General features: G+C 41.3%; 1 protein-coding gene across 4 annotated transcripts in view; it reads right to left on the bottom strand.

Moving 5' to 3' along the window:
• The window catches only part of CPA6 (carboxypeptidase A6), a 46,214-nt gene that overhangs the window by 22,140 nt on the left and 9,581 nt on the right, over window positions 1-14,493 (bottom strand). For 2 of the 4 annotated variants that reach the window (XM_083517607.1, XM_083517605.1), the window contains 4 exons: window positions 8,926-9,001; window positions 3,030-3,154; window positions 850-964; window positions 358-459 (listed from right to left, as the gene is read on the bottom strand). In XM_083517607.1, coding sequence (XP_083373733.1) covers window positions 358-459; window positions 850-964; window positions 3,030-3,154; window positions 8,926-9,001 — 418 coding nt within the window. Of the gene's footprint in view, window positions 1-357; window positions 460-849; window positions 965-3,029; window positions 3,174-8,622; window positions 8,777-8,925; window positions 9,002-14,493 lie in introns of those variants that run through there. The other 2 variants (XM_083517606.1, XM_083517604.1) reach the window with 2 other exon arrangements.

Here is a 14,493-nt window from a genome sequence, read left to right as displayed (position 1 = left end):
AGAATTTCCTTGGCTATTCATGTTTATTGTTGTGAGTTTAGTGGGTTGGGTAGGCTGTATGCCTGATTCAATAGGCATTTGAGTTCCTGGTTTCAACAGGGACTCAATTACACCCACACATTTTCAATCCTGAACCTCTCAGGAGGAAGCCTTTTTGTACTTCGGTTGTATATATGCATGTGCAAATAAACCATATATCATAAAGACACTACAGTCTCCACCGTCACTCATTCCAAGGAAACCGAACCCTGGGTTAGCACATGAAACCACTGCAATTTTGCACCACTCAAAGACTGGGGTGGCCCTACAGCATTATATGCCAATAGCTTCACAAACATTTTATCAATTTTATTTTACCTTTAGCACAAAAAGTGGTCTTCCTTCGTATGACTTGCCAACACTGAACATATGGACAAGATCTGAATGAGTTTTGTTCAGATGATACATCCAACTTTGAATCTGAAAAAGCAAAAATAAAAAGAGTCAAGAGTCTTTTTAATTTGAATCATTTTCCTTATCATATATTAAGGTTACCAGACATCCCCGTTTCCTGGGAACAGTCCCCGGATTTACACATCAGCCCCCATACAAAATCCATTGAAGTTGAAAAGTGTCCCAGGATTCATTGAAAAAAATATCTGGTAAACTTATCATATATGACAATGAAAAACCAGCACAATATTGCAAAGGCTAGGAATCCCTTAAAGTGTTTTCAATGCGTATTATAGAGTTTCCTAGTTTGCATATTTTTTAAAGGTTATTTAAAAGGTTCTAGAAATAACACAAGTTTGCTAATTCCCCAGGACATGCACTTGCGAATACATGGGATACCATTTTAACGTTACCTACTTCCTCCAGTGAATGATATATTTCATAGCTGTATCCTGGTAATGATCTACGATTCCTGGATGACCCCAAACCACTTTGCTTTTCTACTGCTTTTTGCAGATCAGATATGAGGACGCTGTGTCAAAAGAAAGCAAAATGAATAAATGCAGACCAAGGAAGAAAGGGCACAGAAAAATGCAGGAAAATAACACTGTTACAGTAAGCTGAAGTTACATAGATTGCAACACGTCGAGGAACTATTTGTGTCACTTTCATAAGCCTGCCTAAATTGGTTGTGATAGCATTCTGGTATACTGTAATGTGCTGTCAAACAAGCTAGTTGTTTTGAAATATAACAGTACTTTGGGAAATGCTGAGTTTTTTTGGTTTTTTTAAGGGAATGACAGAACATGATGTAAAGTAATTAGCCAGTATTGAAGTTTAAATGAAAAATTTAGTATCTTCCACATTTTTGCTAGATCCTGTTTTATGTTCAGACTTCTAAGAAGGGTTACTGTGAAACTGAAAGAAGATTAATCTCTTTTTCCTATCTGGGATACGTTAATCTTTGAACCTGAAAATGCAAGTGGATCTGGGCTCAGCCATTTTTTGCATTAGCTTCTCTACTCAGCTTTGCCTAAACCTTGTCAGCTTTCCCATGGGCCGAGGACTTGTGCAAGAGGGCTTTGCCCCCTCTCCTCTCACCATGGGCCTCCTGCACCCCCAAACTGGCCAGGAGAACTCCCATAAGGCGTATGAGGAGAGGGAAGATTGTTCTGATGTGCTTGTGCACACAGGACATTTGTAGTACCACAACACTGAATTCCACCCTTAATTTTTAAAAGCCTATTTAATTTATTTATTGGTGTTGCTGAGAGGTGGGTTTGGGTTTTGTTTTGGTATGTCGACTTTATTCTCCAGTTTATTTTTTATTTTTTTATAGTGATATTATGCTGCTGTTGTAAGCTGCTCCATGGGTGCATTACAGAAGCATTGTGAATAAATAAATAATGCTTATATTCAAGCCCACAAATTTGTTATGTGTTAGCTATCTTGCTGTCTCAGGTTCCCTTTCGGAGGATGGGTGGGATAGAAATTTAATTAGCTTGTTAATTAAATCATTCTGTATATCCTCCCTTGAATATTTGATAGCTCAAAGGAAACTCTAAGAAGCACCTTGCTAGCTTCACTTCTTGTGTTGTTGTTTTTTAAAGATATGTTTTAGCCCCCAGAGCCATACAGAAAAGTTGGAACATGTAATAGCAACATCTGTTAAAGCTAATAGCAACACAAAACCAAATGAACAAGCAATGTCTTCCAGGAGTCTAAGTTCAAAGTTTGTGCAATGTCTCCACTAAGAATACTTTGCGCCAGTTATGTGCACATGCGTGTGCTACTTCCATTAACTTTAGAATTAAGAGTCTTTTCCTAACATGGCAAAGACAAGGCTCAAGTAGAAACATGTCAACAGTGTCACATTCTACGATCTAGTTAAATAAATCTGCCATTTTAAAAAAGAAAACAATGCCACAGCATTATGGCATCTCGATACACACTCCCAATACACCTCCAGTATAAAAATCCCAAATAAGGGTTATTTAGCTAATTTCTCCATCTTCCTGACACACAAATCCTGATCTTAGAATTATTGGCTCCTATTGAGAGAGACAGAACTCTGACAAATGCCGCTGAGAGTTTAAAAACAGGACAATGTGGAATGGTAAGTGCAATTCCTACTGAAAGCAGAGGAATTAAAAATAATAATGAATCTGTGCTCCACACGGGCCTTTTTGGTGACAGGAAATTGATTAGTGTATCCCTAGCATATAATTTAAAAGCATGTGTGCGCTTACAACTACTCAGCATACTTCTACTTAACATTCAAGTGCAAATTAAGCAGACTGCGGAACCAGTGGCAATAATTACCATTTATATAACAAATAAACCAGGCCTGGGAGCACTGAAGAGACACTGGTTTTCATTCTAAAGGGGACTCTTTAATTAAACTGTCTGCCCAAGAGAGTTCCTGCATGCTTCCATTCAAATAACAGTTTTGTAGGAGGTCTGTGTACTCTCCAGCCATTGTAATTTAAAAGGCACAATATTAAATGGAGCTTATTTCTAAATAAAATAGAGGTAACAGACCTAAACCATGGCAGAATGCATCAGGTGGCCTTAGAGGAACTGAAATCCATGCTTACGTATATTGGATGTTTGCTTGTTGCAGGTAAGGTAGTAGAATTTGCGAATTGTTCCTTGATACACGTATGTCTGTAACTGCACCCTTTGAGATGTAGGAGATGCTGCCAGGCTGCCACAGGTCTACCTGTAGTGCAGGAACCAACCTGTAATTCATATTTATTCAGTCTAGATTGAGAACATCCATGAATTTAATATATAAAAGGTCATCTTCTTCTTATGCACTCTAATAACATGTCAGAGATCATCTACAGCCTGAGAAAAGCAGATTTAATATTAAACATTGATCCTGAAATAGCCAAAAAAAAACCTATGCTGAAATGAGTAATGTGTGTAAAGCACAATTTCTTCAACTTAATTTTCAGCCCACGTGTTTTTCTGTACATTTAAGCAGATTTATAGTCTACAACTGTTTGATATACATCCTTGCAAAAATCATGTCAGAGGATATGTGCATGCTGCTTTAGTGATTTGGTGTCTGAAAATGAAAATCTTAAAAAAAACCCTAAAACAAGTACTCTCATCTGCCACACGGCTACCATAATTCAACCAGTGATTAAATGTATTCTCTGCATCCGATTTCCTACACAATTCTTCAAAATACCACGTAGTCTCTTAATATTATATCAGATGATGTAGCCAGTAGATGTTCCTTTCAGAGTTTATTCTTCTAACAGGTCAACTGATGGAAAGGAATCTGTCAATAAGTAGAAAGCATTTGTAGTTACAGCAACACATCCCTTGGAAAAGTGTCATGCAAAAGCTCTGGATGACAGCTCATTGGGCAAAGAAAGGGCAAAATGTTTGTTTGTTTGTTTGTTTTAAAGCAAGGGGTATTGGGAGGTATTCGCCCAACAGGATGTAGAGACTCATACTGAGCAAGTGTTGGACTATATTAGGTGGTAAGGTGTACAAGAATTAACAGGGTATAAATCCAAGGATTCCCTGGCAGACGAGGGAGGGGCATCCCTCGCAGAGGATTTGAATGCCTTTTTTGCCCGTTTTGAAGTAACATCTGCAGCAACACCTGCTGAGGCTTTACCACCACCACCACCACTCCCTGTGAAGGCCTTGCCACCATCACCATCATCAGTACAAAGGAATGTAGTAGTCTCTGTGGAAAAAGAAGAGATGAGGAAGGTGTTGAAGGGAATCAACCCAAGGAAGGCCACAGGGCCAGATGGGGTAGCTGGAAGGGTATTGAGAGACTGTGCAGATCAACTAGCAGGAGTTTTCACTAGGATCTTAAATCGATCCCTAGCCCAGGCTATTGTTCCATCCTGCCTAAAGTCCTCTACTATCGTTCCAATAGCAAAAAAATCTAACCCGGAAGATCTGAATGACTTTCGTCCAGTAGCACTCACACCTATAATCATGAAGTGCTTTGAAAAGCTAGTACGAAATTATGTCATTGCCTGCCTACCAGAGGGACTGGACACATTCCAATTTGCTTATAAAACGAAAAGATCGACAGAGGACGCTGTGGCGATTGCCCTCCATGCCGTTCTTGCACATTTGGAGCAGCCGGGGGGGGGGGGTTATGCCAGACTGTTTTTTTTAGATTTCAGCTCGGCATTTAATACCATTCTACCACAACGTCTGATGTCTAAACTGGAAGATCTGGGGCTTCCGTTATCACTTTGTGGGTGGATATTGGACTTTTTGTCAGACCGCCCCCAGAGGGTTCGGTTGGGCCCTTATACCTCTAGTATGCTTAGGACTAACACAGGAACACCACAGGGATGCGTACTCAGTCCGCTCCTTTATATTCTCTACACGTACGATTAATTTGCAGATGACACAACCGTGATTGGGCTCATCTCTGAAAGGGAGGGTGAAATGGACTATAGAGATGAGGTGGAGCGGCTGACAGAGTGGTGCAGAGCTAACAACTTGCTCATAAATACAAGGAAGACAAAGGAGCTTGTGGTGGACTTCAGGAGACAGAAGAGCAATGTCCAGCCACTTTTGATTGATGGGGTCTGTGTGGAGAGGGTAACAACGTTCAGATTTTTGGGCATTGAATTACAAGAGGATCTGTCCTGGCGTGTCAACACAAGGGGGCTTGTGAAGAAGGCGCAGCAGAGACTGTACTTTTTGAGAATTCTAAGGAAAAACCATCTTCCGCAGAAACTGCTGCTTGCCTTCTATCACTGTGCCATTGAGAGCGTGCTCACTTATGGCTTATGTGTGTGGTATGGAAGCTGTACTACCCGGGACAGGTTGGGGTTGTGCAGAGTTGTTAAGGCAGCAGAGAGCATTGTTGGCTGCCCACTCTCCACCTTAGAGCAGATTTATGCCACAAGGTGCCATAGGAAGGCACTGGACATAGTAAAAGATCCATCGCATCCTGGTCACTGTCTCTTCGAGCTCCTGCCGTCGGGACGGAGATACAGGACGATGAAGACAAGAACGAGCCGTCTTAAGAACAGCTTCTTCCCCAGAGCGATCTCGGCCCTGAATGGGAAGCCTGTATTTAATTAGTGTTTTTATAGTTGTTTTGATTTGTGTGGAGTGCCCTACCTGGGTGGATGGAGCAGCCAAGTAATTTTGTTGTCCCCGAGAGGGGGCAATGACAATAAAGATGATATTATTATTATTATTGTTGTTGTTGTTGTTGTTGTTGTTATTATTATTATTATTATTATTATTATTATTATTATTATTATTTAAGGCATAAGTCCTAAAGACTGAAACTCAGACAATGAAACTAATTGTACAATCCTAAGGTGCACTGCTCAGAAGTAAGACCAAAGATCAGTGGGTCTTACTCTGAGGTAAGGTGGCCTGGAATCGCAGCCCAAGCCAGTTGAAAACATAAGAGAGGGAAAAGAACATCTCTCTGAGGGGCAAGATTAGAGTATCTTCTTCCCCAAGTAGTTTTTTAATAAGAGGCCCAATGAGAAAAGACACATGGAATAATGGCAGTGGAAATCTTCCAATATTTTACTGGGCAAACCTCAGCACCACTAGCTATGTCAGGCTGAAACAATTTGCCATTTGCAATAGCCACCATGTGGTGAGGCTGAATTCCTACAAGTGTGGGGAGACAGGAACATAGGAAGGTGTATTATACACAGTCACACCATGTAGCTCACTATTGTCAACACTGACTGGCAATGGCTCTCCAGGGTTTCAGACAGGGGTCTCTCTCAGCCCTGCCTTGAAATGTTGGCAGGGGCAGCCCATCCCGTTTTGCCACCTGAAGCAAAATGGGGAGGTGCCGGCCCCCAAAGTGGCTACTTCAGTCCGACTCATGTCCCTAGATGTTGGGAACTGAATCGCTGACCTGTCCCTAAACCACAGCATGAGTAAACAGAAGCTGAGAACTTATATTGCCCCACACTCCCCTCCCCCATTTTTCTCCTGGGGGAAAACATGGTTGCAGAGAATACATAAATTTGTCAAAGAATAGTAGCTTTACAAATTTGCCTAAGTACAGTGTGTGCACTTGGTGGAAAACACAAAAATGCCAAGGGTAAACTGAGAACGAACCAATTAGAATAAACCTTTTGTGGGCTTACATTTCTTTAGGTATAAACAAGTTCCTTCTTGGATAGATTCTCAACTTTATTACACTGGTTTCAAATTTATTTGCTTTTTCCCTTGAGGAAGGAAGAATGTTGGTAATGTGATAGGTGACTTAGATTTACAACATAAGCCAGAAGCACTCAGTATGTGCTTCTTAAAACATGTCTGCATTCTAAGGTCTCAAATTTACCTTGAAGGTAATCATAAAATTAAAGCCATTTGTATGTTATTGCTATCCTTTGGCTCTTTTACTCTTCAGCTTATCAACCTATGTTGTGCTGATAGATTTGTAGAGGCAGAAATATGTGGCTGTTTTGCATGGTGTTTGGGGATGGTGGAAGCGATGTTATCCTGCCCGCTATCAGACAGCAACTGGCTGGATCACAGGATGGCTACGTGTCCCACTTTGAAGAGGACAATCCTTGGTTTGAAGGACTGGCAGGGCGTAGTTCTCTATTGGAATGTTTGCAGGTCCTAGTTTAAAGATAGGTAAAGGTAAAGGGACCCCTGACCATTAGGTCCAGTCGTGACCGACTCTGGGGTTGCGGCGCTCATCTCGCTTTATTGGCTGAAAGAGCTGGCGTTTGTCTGCAGACAGCTTCCGGGTCATGTGGCCAGCATGACTAAGCCGCTTCTGGCGAACCAGAGCAGCGCACGGAAACACTGTTTACCTTCCCGCCAGAGCGGTACCCATTTATCTACTTTCACTTTGACGTGCTTTCGAACTGCTAGGTTGGCAGGAGCTGGGACCGAACAACAGGAGCTCACCCCATCGCAGGGATTCGAACCGCCGACCTTCTGATCGGCAAGCCCTAGGCTCTGTGGTTTAACCCATAGCGCCACCCGTGTCCCAGTTTAAAGATAAAGAGCCATAATAAGGGAGAACAGGAGGGATCTTGGGTTTGTCCATCAATGATCAGCACCTGGTCCATAAACTGAGCAACCACACAGGTCACTTGATCACAGTCTTCCCCATGATGGTAAGATGATTGTGTATGTGTATATTATCTCCTCCTCTTTATGGTGAAACATCTCCTCTATTTTGGCAATGTATAAGTGGCCACCCTATTTGATATCCCTATTGAGGAGGTCATGCTTGAAGGCTACCTACCTACCTACCTATTTTCTATCTGGTATCAGGCATGCCTGTATTTAAAAATACAGAAAACATTTAAAAATACAGATACTCAGAAATTCCTCATATGATAACATTGGTTCTTGACATTCTTGATCATCATCTCTTACTTTTGTTCTTTATTTCTTGCTGTGCTGATAAGACTCTATTTTTCCCTAAGTTACACACACAGAGACAATAGTCTCCTATTTATAAGTGATGTACTGCTAGAAAAGCATTGCAAAGATGCTTTGGAGGAAATTGTTCATGATTGTACACAGCTACTGCTCATAAAAGTAAAAAATGTTTGTTGCTTTAAAAGGATTAGAATAATATTAGAGGCATGCTTAATACAGAACTATATAAATGGTGTCAAAGTATGAGAATCAGACAGGGTTCATATGGTATAAAAAGATGTTTTTCTGATGCCTCTCACCCTGTCTTTTGCAAATGGCTTGTAACTAAGCACAGAACAAACTCTGTGTGGAAGGACCACCGCTTAGCCATACAGTGAATGTTTTGCAAACAGGTGGTTCCAGAATCCATCCCTAGTGTCTTCATTTAAAACAATCAGGCAAGCAATTTGGAAGTTCCTGCCACAATTCTGAGCTAAATGGATGAATAGTCTAATCTTGTATGAAGTAGCTTCTTATGCTATGGATTCCTATCAATCAAGCTGCATTCCTGTATTTATTTATAATTTATATACCACTTGATTGTAAAAACAACAATCTCAAAGAAGTTTCCTTTGGGGATAATCAGTTAGTGGCAGTAGGTGGGGCCAGAGACAAAAGTGGGAAGGGTTCGCAGGATTGCTTTGTTCTGGTCTCACCCTCACTTTCTTTGTCAGCCCATCTCTCTCATGTTTTTCTCCATTTCTCCACAACCACCACCACCACCACCATCCTTCAGTTCTTCTAGCCTCCCTAAGCATTCATTCATGTTCTTACATTTATATACTGCCTCTTTGAATGCAGTGTAATGTGCATATGGCTCCCAGAAAGCCTGTAAGCTGCCATCTAAGCTCTTAACAGACCCAGAAGTACTGAGCTTCAGCAACTTGGTGGCCTCAAGTGCCTTCAGACCACAAGCCGGAATGAATAGATAGATGATAGATAGATAGATAGATAGATAGAGATTGAGACAGAGATATGTGTGTCAATGATCCTTCAGAACATATTTAAAAACCTCTGATGAAACACTCTGCTCATTCTGTCCCTCAGTCCACAGCAATCCTAGGCCCCCAAACTCACCTCAAGTTGTTGAGAAAGGATCTTCAGTGTCTTTGCTGCTTTCTCATTCTCAGGAACAACCCGTAGCACTTTATCCCTGTTAAGGAATACTGAAATGAAACCCTAAGTATTCTTTTTTTCAAAAAGACACATAAGTAAGAGGCAGGGAGGATAACAATAAAAATGTAGATGCAGATTTAACTACAGCTTACATACCGATCACAAATCAGTATCACCTTTTTTATGTCAATGTCTTGAATAATTCATACCATCACCTGGAGAAATGTGAACTCTCCCGCTTCGAGTTGTTAAAAAGGATGAAAAGCTGTGAATATTTGCTTCTTGTTGTTCTTATTAATTCTGGAAAGGGGGGGGGGAGAGATAATCTCTTCCTATCCAATAATAAAGTATTAACAAAGAAACACCAAAACTTAAGGGTTATTGTATAAAGGAAATAGCTTGGAGATGGAGTATGTGTAAGCAGATAAAAACCTGATTCTGAAGCACTGTAGCTCAAAGGATATTGTCAGATAGGGAACAGATATTGGAAGTGACTGGTGACCTACAAAAATCTTAATTATATTGGGTATGTGCCTGCTTCAGATGGATTAATACAGAAATAGAAAACTGTGGCCTTCCTGGTGATTTTCTGGACTGCAATTCCCATACCCTTTACCATTGGCTATACTGGCTAGAGTTGATGGAAGTTTGGAGTTCAACAGTATATATATGGTCACATGTTCTCACTCAGTGTTAATATATTTTGTGGTAAAAGTAAAATGCTACATTTCCTCCCTTCTTGGCTATCTTATTTTAAAAGGTCTGATGTTTGAAATACTAGAGCTCATCAAACGCAAATTATCTGCACCCTTTGAAAGCCTAGTGCCAAGACTTGAGATTATTTAATTCCTAATGCCAGATTCTCCACTGCCTCACATCTTGTGTCTGTGCATATTGAACATAAATTGACACCGTTTAGTCTACACAGTGACAGATACTTGCAGAAGTTGCAATGCACTCGAGAATTAGCCCGTGTTTCTGGAATGCTGAATGCTTTGCTAGCTCAGGCCTGTAGTTAACATAAGAAGCGAGTCAATTAAAGTGACCTTCTTGATCTCTGGGTGGGTAAAGCAGATAATGGTACTTTAAAAACAAACTACCGTATTATTCGCACGATAGGACGCACCGGACAATAGGACGCACTTTGTTTTAGAGGGGGGAGAACAAGAAAAATTCTCCCCCTCTCTGCCCAGCGCCCCTTCAGTGAAGCGGCAGGAGGCGCTGCACAGAGAGGGGGAGAACTTTCCCCCTCTTGTTTTCCCGCTCTAAAACAAGGTGCCGTTTAAGGTGCGTTCAGGTGGCTACCTTGGAAGCCTGGAGTGCGAGAGGGGTCGGTGTGCACTGACCCCTCTCGCTCTCCAGGCTTCAGGTTCCTTTCGACCTGTTCTTTGGGGCTGGCGGGGGGAAGCCCACCACCAGCCCCAAAGAGCAGGTCAGGGAGCAGCGGAAAGGCGCAGCGGAGAGGCTCCTGCCATAGCCGTGCGTCACCTCCCCAGCCGGGAGAGTGCGCGCGGGGCTAAAGCAGCCGCCCGCGACCCTCTCCCAGCTGGAGAGGTGACACGCAGCTATGGCAGGAGCCTCTATAGCAGTGCGTCACCTCCCCAGCCGGGAGAGCGCGCGCGGGGCTAAAGCAGCCTCCCGCGACCCTCTCCCAGCTGGAGAGGTGACACGCAGCTATGGCAGGAGCCTCTATAGCAGCGCGTCACCTCCCCAGCTGGGAGAGGGTCGCGGGAGGCTGCTTTAGCCCCGTGTGCGCTCTCCCGGCTGGAGAGGTGACACGGGGCTGTAGAGGTTCCTGCCATAGCCGCGCATCACCTCTCCAGCTGGGAGAGGGTCGCGGGGCTATGGTGTCTTCGCTCCATAGGACGCACACACATTTCCCCTTCATTTTTGAAGGGGAAAAAGTGCGTCCTATAGAGCGAAAAATACGGTAATTAATATAGGGTGTTTATAACAAATATGCCAGGGTCTTCACATTTCTCTTCAACTGTTACACAGAGACCTTAGTTTACAGACATGAAGGCTAGTGTTTACTTTTGTCCACTTAAACTGCCAACAATTGAGGAAGGGACTCTTTGAGTTTGCTATTTGTTCTATATAAATTACCAGCAGCCTCATCGCCAGCGTTGCTTGGGAATTACCCAAAAAGTCAATGTTGTTTTGAAATCAGAGTTTTAAATCACCACAGTTTTGAAAGGTTCAGTCTTGATTCAAAATGGTGTCCAAGTATATCTGAACATGGACAAAAACCTGCTCCTTGATCTCAAGAACCATAATGCCAAAATTGGTTGTGATTTCATAAAAGGTGTCCAAATGCATAGCAAACAAACAACTTTCCAAAATATACAGTAGATGTGCATAGGTCAAAATAAAGCTTCCCTTGCTTTTCTTCTGTTGATCATAGGTTTTTCTGGTTCTCAATATTTTCAAAGCACCTTCCTTTGTTACAAACTTTATTGGCATCCAATATCAGTGAAACCTGTGTGTATGCTAATAAGTTATGTAAGCACTTTCTGGAGCAACAAGCCTCGTGTGGTTCTCTTCCAATCCTAGCTGCTTTTGAAGAAATAAAAATGGTGAGTGCCATGACAGCTAGTATGTTCACAGCCCATGTCCATTAAAAGACAAAAAACAAACCTGAGTTGGCCACAACAGGAGGGAGGTTGATGTTGAGCAGGGGCAGCCAAAATACTGCCCTTCAAATGCTTGGGACTAAAAAAACCATTATCCTTGACCATTGGCTATGCTGGTTGGGCATGATCAGAGGTGCAGTCTAAAGCATCTGGAGGATGCCAGCATCTGGAGGATACACCTCTGGTGTAGAGGAACAGAAGTCACCTGTTTTTCCTGATTCAGCAGTAAACAGTGGGGTTTGCCAGGGAATGTAATGTGGCAAATGGAAAACCTCTAGGAACCATGTTTTCTAGGTACGGGGCAAGCACGAGTGTGGATGAGCCCATAGTTGATAGAGGTTGGAGGAGAAAAGGGGAAGAAGGTCTCGGTTAAGTGTGGTCGGATTTGAGGTTTTAATGAAACATTATCCTCTCTTCCACATACTGACAGTGCTGCTTATAACCAAGCATATGGATGTGCTTTAAAGAGTATGCAGATTATAGCTTTATAGTTAATAAATCACTTTAGAGGGTGATTAAATTAGTGACTCTGAAAAGGAAAGCTATTCACTGTTTGCACCACCAGCAGTAATTTACTTAATTCAGCAGTCAGACATACAGCCCCAGGCCCAATCCCTATGATACTTATACTTCAACCACCCACACATAACCTCATTACGGAGGGTTATGTATAAGTGCCTCTGGCTAGCTTACAAATGTGTATATATTTTTTTCAAACTGAGGACCCTACGGGGGAACTATATAGTGCTAGATATAATCTCACAGGTATTTGGAAAAATATGTTTAAATTGAGGGGGGGGGAAATAATACTGGATTTTTAAAACCACCTTTCCATATCAATAAATGAATGTGGTTATTAGCGCAGACAGGCAACATTTGCAAAATGTGCCTCATACTTTCATAGGCATTGCCTGAGCTTCAGATTCCCAGACTCTCACTGATGCCAGATAAAGTTAACAAGGCACATAACTGCCTACGAGCTTGAGGCTATATGCGCTTGAAGAATTTTATCCACACTTGCTTCCAAATTAATTCAAACCCAGCTATGCCCACCCAAGGCTCTTTTATGCAATTATGTGCATGCTCTTACTCGTATTCCTGGAACGTTAACATACACAGCACCCTGAGGGTCAGCTATCTCATTGGTCTCAGGTGTATCTGTATGGAGCAAAATGTATGGACTGCACAGTTTTCCCACATGAAAATTTCCCAAGCAGTTTGACTCAAGTCAACCCCATTAAGAACCCACCTACTGGGAGCAAGCAGTAGCTTCTTGATTCTTGCTTCACAAGGTGACGACTTCTCATACTTCCAAATTAGTACATATACTGTAACATTTTCTCATGCAGGTGTACCCTGAGGACTGTTTTCCTCCTATGAGTCATGACTTGGTGTTGGGAGTCATGAACTGATAAATATACATGAACAAACATAACTGGAGTTTTCTAATTGGTACAGTGTACATCATTTAGTTCGGATGACAGAACAACTGCATAGTGGCTTCACTGAAAAAGGTACAAGTTATATTAAAATGCAGCTGATGTATCTGAGAGTAAGCTGGCACCAAACAGTCAACCTCTTGAGAAAAGTCAAGATTTATGCTCGGCTGTTGCCATATAATATCCCCTCCCCTTCAATTTGAAATGTATAAATCTGTTTTTCTGCTAATGAGCAGAGACCACATCTTGTTTTCCCTTTAGCTGCACTGTGCATCATGTCTTGTTGTGAACTGCGGAGATAAAAGCACTTAAGTGTTTAATCTGAAGCAGAGAGAAAACTGAACATGACAGTTTCCTGCTGCTTCACACAAATTCTAATATACACATATGTTTTACTGCAAGCTAGTTAGCCTGTCAGAAGTGTGGAGGCAATAAGACACCTACAGATCAGTTGCTAAATCCAGAGGTTAAACTTGGTATTCTTCAGATAGCTAGACTTTTGAACCTTTCTCTTTTCACCATGGAGATGATATGTACTTAATAACAATATGTAATTTTAATTAGGCTCAAACGTATGAAGGCTTATTAATGACTTTAGGATTAAGGCTAGAATATCAAGTGACCGAAATGAAATGGTTGACCTGGTTTCCTGATTTCAATATTTTTTTAACAAAGACTTTTTCTAGAATTGGAATTTAGGAATCAGGGATTGTACCACTGGGATAACTTCCACAGGAAACCTTATCTCAATGTGGGGAAAAGATGTGAGTAAATACTGTATTCGTTTTGCCAAAAATGTAGTTCTATTGGATCTACTATATTTTAAATTATTTACATAATTCATTCATCCAGCATGAGATTTTCAAAAGACTTTTTAATTATTTGCTGTATGCATTTTTAACTCTTATAAGATATGTTTACTAATGTGAAATTTACATTATATACCTTATGTATGTACAATTTCAATCCTGCAAATTCAAGGCAGCAGCTGAGTTGCTGTTTAGCTGCATACTCCTTAAGACCGTTCCTTCTTGTCAATTATTGAAACTGCAGCTTCTGATGCAACTGTTATTTATACAAGTTTTACTAGGAATGAAAGTTAACATACAATAGATTTTTCCAAAGTTAATAACTGATCCCATTGGTTTTAATGGGATTTGAGGCTGCTTAACTTTGGCTGGATTTTCTCTATAATAATTTATATCATTGGTTCAGGCAAGAGACCCTAAATAATGGCATAATGGTAATATTATTGCTTCCCACGGATTATTAATTTACGTAGTTTTGAGAAATGTATGCCTTATGGGTTGGTCCAATTAGTTACTCAGCTAGCAGAACAATTTATAGACTTGGGCTGGAAAATATTTTGTTTGTAAACATCGGATTTATCTGTTCATGCCCTAAGTACTTTGATTTTTGAAAAAATGTTTGTTTGCTTAATAAATAAAATTTATACA

The sequence above is a fragment of the Podarcis liolepis genome (assembly GCF_965112155.1).
Source record: "Podarcis liolepis genome assembly, chromosome: 8".
NCBI lineage: Eukaryota > Metazoa > Chordata > Lepidosauria > Squamata > Lacertidae > Podarcis > Podarcis liolepis.
The sequence above is the reverse complement of the archived record's forward strand: the minus strand, read 5'-3'. Positions and strand labels throughout refer to the sequence as shown.